This window comes from Vigna radiata, chromosome 8 (genome assembly GCF_000741045.1).
Source record: "Vigna radiata var. radiata cultivar VC1973A chromosome 8, Vradiata_ver6, whole genome shotgun sequence".
In the NCBI taxonomy this organism is placed as follows: domain Eukaryota; kingdom Viridiplantae; phylum Streptophyta; class Magnoliopsida; order Fabales; family Fabaceae; genus Vigna; species Vigna radiata.
The window spans coordinates 35062816-35072311 of NC_028358.1; the positions used below are offsets into that span (position 1 = coordinate 35062816).

Below are 9496 nucleotides of genomic sequence, written 5' to 3' on the forward strand. Positions count from 1 at the left end.
ATTGGTAAATGAAGAGTTTGGAAAAAAGACAATATACGAAGTAGCTTCTGCTGGGGCCTTTCAAGGCGTGAAATGTGCCTTCTAGTGTGATTTTCTTAACCTACCCCTCATGGGATTCATGGGAAATGTGGGATGACAAAGGATATCATAGGCAATTTGGTGCAAGTTCGCAAAATTTTAGAAAAAGATGATGCCGCTTCAACATCAGAAAAATTTAGGCTTCAAGGAAAGAACTAAAGTACTAACGTAATTTTACTCATCAACAAAGATGCTACTAGACAGAAATCTTAGAAGATGGACATATGAGAGTACCTAAGTGAAATTAAATAATCAACATTAGCTTTACTAAAGCTTTAAAGTTATATATCTGTACTCGATAAATGATGTTTCGTCATCTACGTGATAGAAAATCATAAACCAAACACCGCCTTAATTAATATTTATTTTATTTTATTTTTCAATTTTATCGTGCAAATAGATACAACTTAAATTTTAATAAAGTGAAATTTTTCATGAAAAGCACAACCTCAATTTATAATATCTTTCTTCATCGAAATCACGAGTGATAAGATTGAGTTGAGTTATTTTTATATTGTACTGAAGTAGTCCACCGCCAACACGACTTTGACATTAATGAAATTCGTCTGCCTGAGTCAGCTGCATGAGTACTATATATTATTTTCTTCTTCTTGTTCAAACCACGATCCCTAGAGTTTAGCAACATGGTTAAAATCCTTATATATCGATCACCGTTCCAACTCATATTATTGGAGCATGTAATACTACCTTTATTCAATGAAAATCAACTACCATACACACAAAAAAAAAAGTCATTATTTAGTTTCAACCCATTGAAGGGCAAACAAAGTAGCTATTGGACAATACATATGAAGTAAACAAGGAAAGTTACATTGAAACTCCATATTTAAGCAGAGCAGAGTTTGAAAGATAATCGTTGACTTGTGGTGAAATCAGACACTGCAACCGTTTGCACTACCATGACAGCACCTATACTGAATTGATGTCACTTCCATGACTCTTCCACATGAGGTATTTGGGCAAGTTATGGTGGCTAGAACACTTGAAGTGTGATCATATGGGCGACTGGCATATCTCTCTTTCACCACATCATAATGTTCTTTGAAGGCAACATCAAAGGTTTCTTTCTCGAGCACCGTGTTTTTCCATTTCTCAAATTCAAGCACAGTTTGATACATAGGCTCACCATGACCCAGTAGCTTTAAGTTACGCCCCCTGCTAAGAACAACCCATCCCAGTGGATCTTGTTTAAGGCAAAGCAAGGTCCTCACAACTTCCTGAATTTCACAGTCCACTCTTCCCTTGCACTCCTTGTTCTTCTTCTTCCCATCAAGACCGATCCAAAATGAGGGTACATGATCAGGGTTATGCTCCCCCAGCTGATACCTCTCTATGTTAACGTCCACATTATTGATCTCATGCTTCTCAATCTTTCCAATTGCGTTCTTCATGTTTTGGATCCAATTACTGTCGTTACCTCCATAGATGAACACGCAACTTGTATTATCCCTTCCCAACAGCTGGTAATTCACGTCGTGAACATATATTAAGTACAGTAACAAATTAGTTAGAAAATAATAAACTAAACCAAATGCAAATCATTTGATTCATGGATATAGCTGTGTGTTCGAATTAATGATTCTTGTAAGAAAAAATTTCCATATGTTACATACAATTGTATATTTGCGCTTACCTTTGCTTTGTCATCTGTTTTCTCCAATAAATTCCAAAACCATTTCCATTTTTTGTTGAGATCATCAACGTCAGTTTGCCTAAAAGGAAACGCTTCGATCTCCCACTCAAAAATAATATGCAATGCATTCTCATTTATTATCTGACCTTGGGGGTTGATCACTGTCACTATAGGCTTGCCATCGTATTTAAGTTTCTGCACTATTATCTCGTATCCTGGTAACTTTTCAAAGTACTCCAACACGTGCCATTTCATGCTTTTCTTCAAATTATAAAACTTCTCCCTCCTAGTGTTATCGGTGTTCCAATCATCCACAACGGGGATCCATAAGATCCTGAAATCACCTTTCTTGAAACCTTTTATTTCTTCTCCTGCATGCTCTTGCAATCTCTTGTATATGGAACTCAAAAGCAAAATCTCATCTCCAATGCTGTCGAGACCCGAAATGAACAGCATCACGTATTTCTGCTTGAACACTTGAATACCCTGTTTCGTAAATTACACAAGACATGAAAAGGTCATCATAATTTACATTTAATGCATTCAAGGGGATTTTGATGTATTAGTTTATTTTGAATGAATTTCTCTTTTTTGAGAACTTTTTAAATTGAAGACTAATTTTCAAATATCTAAAATAAATTAAAGGGAAAACTTGTCACGAAATTTATAAAAATAGTAATTGTTACTGTAAGTTTAGTCTAACGCGAGTGTCTGGTTTAACACAAACATTTTTAATTTGGACGCCGTCTTCAAATATTTTGGGTATGGAAGTTCCGCTGTCAGACGCAGGAATAATCAGAATGTCCAACAGATCCACAACATCTTTAATTTTAGGATATCTAATATCGAAACGGATTTTGTAATCTTGTATCCTCCCTGCAACAAATTAATGAAAACAATATCCTATTAGTATTTGAGGTAAAAATTCCAAAGGATTGGATGAACAGAAAGCCTTTAAACCCATGTATACCTATTTCCCATCTGCCATTTTCCATATGGGTCTTCAACTTGATCACAATCTTATTAAGCCTGTCTTTAAAGTTTGATAATTTATGCTCTCTGAAACCAAAAAAGTTAAGTAAAAGTCCATTTATATTCTGCAACAGTTAACCTTGTCTTGTTAAAGTGAAACAAGGCGAGATTCTTTAAATAAACTTTAAAGTTCTGTAATACTGATAAGATAATTAAAAAAAAAAAAAACAAACATATTATCAGAGTCACATTTTTACTACATTCACTTCTATTTCCAGATTATGTAAATTAGTTTGCAATGAAAAGGACTTACGATATACCGACGAGGTTGCCAACGGAAGCAACAATGGAAGCAATTGTCCAGTAGACAGCAAGAGGGATCTCTTGCATGGCAGCTAACAATGAAGGCACTGCCTCAGTGTCGTAATCCATAGCAGACCATTTTTCCCACAGATTGATGTAATTTAGCACTTCCCCTAAAACTGTGACCAGATCAGTCATGTCTGCAGGGACCTTTCTGCTAATTTGGACTTGGTTAAGCTGCTTCAAAGAGTTCCCGAATTGATCTGCTACTTGAATACGATCAAGCCGCCAAAATTCCCCATATTCCAAAGAGAATGCAGCTAGAGCTATCACCGCCTTCGCACCCCACGAGAATCCACTCAGTTGCTGAAGAATCTTGAGTGTTGTCTGGTGTGCACATTCTGGACTTCCACGTGTGGTTATCATCTATTGCTCGTTGATAGCCGTTACCATAATCAATTATCAGCACCACAAAAAAAAAAAAAAAAAAAAAAAAAAAAAAAAAAAAAACCCATAAAGTAAACTCATAATATGATATGCTAATAACCTGACAAGAAAGCTGCTTCAGAGTAGGGAAGTCTGGTTTGAAACTTGTGACAGAAACCTGTGACATATCACCACCCAGTTAAACATTTACATGTGTTATTTGTTTAGACATAATGATGTCATATGCATGCTAAGGTTAAGGTGTAACAACGACGAACGAATTTTAGATAAATTTGTAAACGCTAATTACAGTAGTTGCTGAAACTTGAGCTGAGGCGGAGTTGAGAATGTTGGACACAAGGTTGAAAAGGACATCCCCATCGTACTCTTTGTCGTCATTGACGTGAGTGAGATAAACCTTGTAGCGGATCTGAGAATCTTGGAGCTCAAAAGGGTTGGGGAGTTGGTCTTTCTGCTGTGAAGTAGTGACACTTGCGGATGGGTTGAGTAATGCCAAAGCCATGGTGATTACTGATTTGTATCTTCTGAGGAAGTTTGAGTTTGATAGCAGAGGAAACCTTGTCTTGTGATGAAGAGGCTATTGCTACCACATTTATATACGCAGTTTACCGGTGAAAGACAAAACACTATGTTGCTTCTGAAGTGGACAATGATATGAGCGTGAAACATGTGGAATGCTGGGAATTTTGTGATATACCCTCCCGTAATTATGATTATTTAGGTACTTAGTCAAATTACGCGCCGTATATAATTACTCTTTTACATGAATTATTATAATTTAGAAAAGGATATATAAAAGCCCAAAATGAAATACGAAAAACTCAAATATATATACAGAAAGAAAACTTATATATATATATATATATATATATATATATATATATATATATATATATATATATATATATATATATATAGGTTTCTAAAAGTAATAATGTGCATATAACTTTACTCTTCAAGCTCTGCTTTTTGTTTGTATCTTTCAATGGCTTGTTCTTTTTTGGTTAGAGTGTGAATTTGAAGGTGAAGAGAGTTTCGCTTTAATACTTTCATTATAATTTATTTTGAAATTTTAGGTAGTTTACGTAAAGCTTAATCTGATTTAAAACTTAAATAATAGATCTGCTAATAGTGGATTATAAAAAGTATTCATAATTTTTTTATTAGCTTTTATTAGTAATTTCATCACTGAATTAGTAATTTGATCTTTATTTAAGTTTATAATTTACTTATATTTTTATATAATATTTTTATTCAATTAAATATTTATTTTTTAAAATATTTTATTAAATATAGTGGTGTCAAAATAGGTTAGAACTCTCGGGTTAACCTGGTCAACTACGGATTCTAGTCAGGTTGAGTTTAAAAAAAATGAATTTTTTTTATACGAGTTAATTTTCAATGTGACTCACTTAGAACCCGACTCACTCAAATTAAACCCGTAATGAGCCGGATTTTTTATTTTATGTTTCAATATCATTAATTAATATTTTTTTATTGTATTATAAATGGAAATAAAGAAAAAAATGCTTCAAGAAAACAAAATATTATAAAATTTTCCATTCAATACTTTAATATTATAAATGGATAAATAAAAAATTATCAATATTATAAACTTATTAATTGGTTTTTTAGATTTGTTTTTGGATTATGAGTTGTATGTTAATTTTTTTTTATTTTGAATTGTATCATTTCGTTCGTCAAGTTTGGTTGACTTACTAAATGACCAATTCATGATAAATCAGATCAGTTAATCTAAGTGACCCGTTTTGACATAACTGAATAAATATGTTCATTAAATATAACATATCAAAATATGGATTAGTTTTTATTTTTAGAAGGTCTTTGATTTTTGTTTTTCTTTCACTTCCACCATCTTTCACCATATTTTTTTCTTTCTTTCTCTTTTCTCCATCGTCCACCTTCCATTTCTCTTTCTCCCTTTTTCTTCTCTTCTTCAATACCCTTTTCCTCTTACTCCCTTTCTCCCTCTTTTAGGTTTACTTGATATGAGCGTGAAACGTGTGGAATGCTGGGAATTTTGTGATATATACCCTCCAGTAATTATGATTATTTAGGAATGTGAGTCAAATTACGCGCGGTATAATTACTTTTTTACATGAATTATTATTATTTAGAAAAGGATATACAGAAGCCCCAAAATGAAACTCAAATATCTTCACAGAAAGATATATATATATATATATATATATATATATATATATATATATATATATATATTAAATAGCTTTCTAAAAGTAATAAATGTGCATATAAGTTTACTCTTCAAGCTCTGCTTTTTGTTTGTATCTTTCAATGGTTTTTTTTGTTAGAGTGTGAATTTGAAGATGAAGAGACTTTCGCTTTAATACTTTCATTCATTTTACTATAATTTATTTTGAAATTTGGGTAGTTTAGGTAAAGCTTAATCTGATTTAAAACTTAATAATAGAGCTGTTAATAGTGGATTATAAAAGGTATACATAATTTTTTTATTAGCTTTTATTAGTAATTTCATGATTGAATTAGTAATTTGATCTCTATTTAAATTTATAATTTACTTATATTTTTATGTAATGTTTTTATTCAATTAAATCGTTATTTTTTAAATATTCTATTAAATATGTTGTTAATAAAGTGTTTTACGTATCAAAATTTGAAATATCTTTTATCTTTAGAATTTTTTGTTGTTGTTCTCCCTTCACTTTCATAGTCCTTCCATGATTTTTCTTTTTCTTTCTATATTTTCCATCCTCTACCTTCCATTTCTCTTTTTCCCTTTCTTCTTCTCTTCTTTAATATCCTTCTCCTCTTTCTCCCTTTCTCCTTCCCTTAGGTTTTTATGATTTATAGATTGTTGTTTAAATTTTGGTTGAAATTGAATGTGTTCGTTGATTATTAGCTATTTCAAATTTGAAGTTATGTGTGAGAGATGCGTATGAGATGTTTGAGAAGGTTTTTGGTGTATGTAGGATGATGAAATGAGATATGGTGATGATTTCTATTAAATTATGGTATTCCACCTACAATTAGATGGAACATATTCTCAAAATTTGATCAAATATACTTACATCCTTCTTGAAAAATAGTGATAACTTAAAATTATTCTAATCAATTTATAAATTTCAAATCTGTTTCTGGTACTTTTAATATATTTGAATTTTTTTATATAAAAAATCCAACTTATTTTGTGATCTAGTAGGATAGTTAAACGTAATGTGTTATTATCTATTAATCTGGAAAACTTGTATTTAAAAGTAATTTATTCTATAATGATATTATTCTTTAAATTTTCTTTTATATACATGTATGAATGAATGAATAAACAAGTTTTCAAACAACCTCAAACTTTGGTACAATTGCTTTTTTCTTTTTCTTTTTTCTTGATTAAGCTCAGGCTTGCTTTGGCATTATATAAATTCATTGATTCTGAAACGTCTGAAAGTATAAGAAAGGTTAAAAAAGAAATTAATTCGTTATAAGGAAGCTTCGATCTTTTTCTTTATTAAGAACCCTTTTCTTTATGGACCAGTTAGCAATTGAAGTATTCTATAAATGTGTGTTTTCTCTTTTGTATTATCCGTGTTCTTCAAGTTTGTTTGCATAATTTTCCAATTATATAAATATATGTTTGTGTGCAATTGAGGTGAGACACTTTGTTTCATCCATATGAATGCTACGGTCGTACGAAAAATTAAAAAGGAATTTGGAATGTTGATGTTTCTTCGACTGAAGAAGGTTTACAGAGGACAAACTGTCACAACATTCTATTGGATCGAACTACAAGGATTAAGGGGTTAATGATATGATGGATTCTTATCATTCTCATTAACGATATTTTCTTAAAAGTGTCAAACTATAATTACAAAACAAAAGCTCAAAATAAAAAAATGAAAGTAATGCACAATGATGTAAAATAGCTTTACAACTAACCCATCCAACATCTTTATAGGAGTAACTTACATTAATTACTTACAAACAAAAGTATTAATTTTGTTTAGAAATAACCCTAAGATTATTAGTCTTAGGTACACTTTATGTAGATAATAAGTTGTTTAAAATTCGAAAAATATCCTTAAATTCAAGTCATTAAGCAAATAAAAAAGCTATTATCATTAAAGAATTATATCTATTTTTTTAAAATTTAAAACTAAAATATATCAAAATTTAAAATAAAACAAATTTTACTTTTAAATTTAAAAATTAAAAACACATTTAATTTTAATTTATTTATAGGTAATATTTGCAAACAATTTTGTCTTGTTTATAAATATTTATATTAAAAAATATTTAACTTTATTTTTATATTAACTAAAACAATAATATATATATATATATATATATATATATATATATATATATATATATATATATATATATATATATAAAGATATAAAAGAAAATTAATAAATAATACAAACAATTTTCATATAAAATATTTACACATTTGTCACTATTGCTTAATATGATTATTTTTTTCAGTTTTTTTAATTAAAAAATTAGAATAAATCTAGCATATATTTATTTTATCACTGATTTCCGTCACTTCACAAACAAATTATGGATCAGAATAATAAAGATCCCATTAAGTTTACTAAGTCGAATTTTCTTTTCAGTTTCCAATCAATTAAAATTTAGTTTGAAGTTTTTCTTACTTCAAATCATTTTTAAATGTCTTGTATTTTCAATTCTTTTTATTATTTTAGAATTATTATTATTATTGTCTCATTGGATAAAATAACATATTATTAAACTAAAAAAAATCTTCAAATTATTTTGAAATATCTCTAGACGTTGAAATTGATTCTTAACTTTTGAATAGTTAAATTTTGAGATTTGTGATGAATACAAATCGTATTGGTTTGCTTTAGGTGTTATAAATGCATGATTGATAATTAAAATTGTTGTCTTGATAGCAAAAACATGTTGTGTTAGAGGTATAAAACTTGTTTGTATAGATAAAAGGGAAAGAAATGGAGTTAAAACTATTTTATGAATTTATCGATTATATATATATATATATATATATATATATATATATATATATATATATATATATTATTTGAATATCAAAATTATTATTTGAATAACACTTATGTGATTATATTTATTATAGAATATTGTTCAAGTTTTCTTTTTGTCATTTAGACAATAAATTTCCTTTGTGGTTTGAAGTTTATACGATAAAAAAATAAAATAGTTATCTATTTCAAAATACTTTTATTGCTCAAGTGATGTGAGGTCTATAAAGTGATAAAGAGTTCATGATTAGAAGAAGTTTGTAACATGAATCATTAGTCTCATTCTTGAAATGTAGTAAGGTTGAGTGTTTGGGAGAGAGAATTTTAATATTGACTTTTTTTTTTCTAATGAAAGCATATACTTTAGGTGTTAGTTTTATGCTTAAATAATATATTTTCACTAAAACATAATACTCGCAAATTAAGCGAGAAAAAAAATTGTATAAATTTATTCCCTTCAACAAAAATATCACTCAAATATGAAGATGATATTGATATAATGCGAAAAAATTTGTCAACCTAATTATGTGGGTTATCCTTTAAACAATATATTTATTATCCAACTTTCATTCATATCTGTCTAAAATCTATTATTTAAAATTAATATATTCCACGAGGGGTTAATTTAAGTTGAATATTATTACAGATATGCAATCACAATGTGATTAATAAATATAGGATGATGATGAAAGATGTTTTGATGTTCTTAGTAACAACTATAATGGTATTATTAAACTAAATATCATAAATTATGTAGGTAGTATTGAGGGAAGTACTAGTAGGTTGATAATTTATAATATGAATGTTATTATAAATTTGATTAGATTTTGAGTTCTATTGACACATGTAGACAAACATATTATTTTGTGAGAGTCTATTCAAATTTATAACTTTAAATCAAGGTGAATATTCGTTAATACTAAGATATATACAAAATTATTTTATCATATAAAATTGTTATAGATTATATTATATTACATTATATATATATATATATATATATATATATATATATATATAT

At 28.6% G+C, this 9496-nt stretch overlaps 1 protein-coding gene across 1 annotated transcript; it reads right to left on the reverse strand.

Moving 5' to 3' along the window:
- Positions 1 to 753: 753 nt before the first annotated feature.
- On the reverse strand, positions 754 to 4033 carry LOC106769785 (protein SIEVE ELEMENT OCCLUSION B). Its single transcript, XM_014655536.2, has 7 exons — positions 3744 to 4033; positions 3555 to 3611; positions 3018 to 3433; positions 2703 to 2791; positions 2460 to 2608; positions 1733 to 2218; positions 754 to 1559 (listed from the first exon to the last, which is right to left on the reverse strand). Exons 1-7 carry the CDS (start codon positions 3954 to 3956, stop codon positions 972 to 974), a joined length of 1998 nt encoding a protein of 665 aa, XP_014511022.1. The 5' UTR covers positions 3957 to 4033; the 3' UTR covers positions 754 to 971.
- Between the last annotated feature and the right edge of the window lie 5463 nt (positions 4034 to 9496).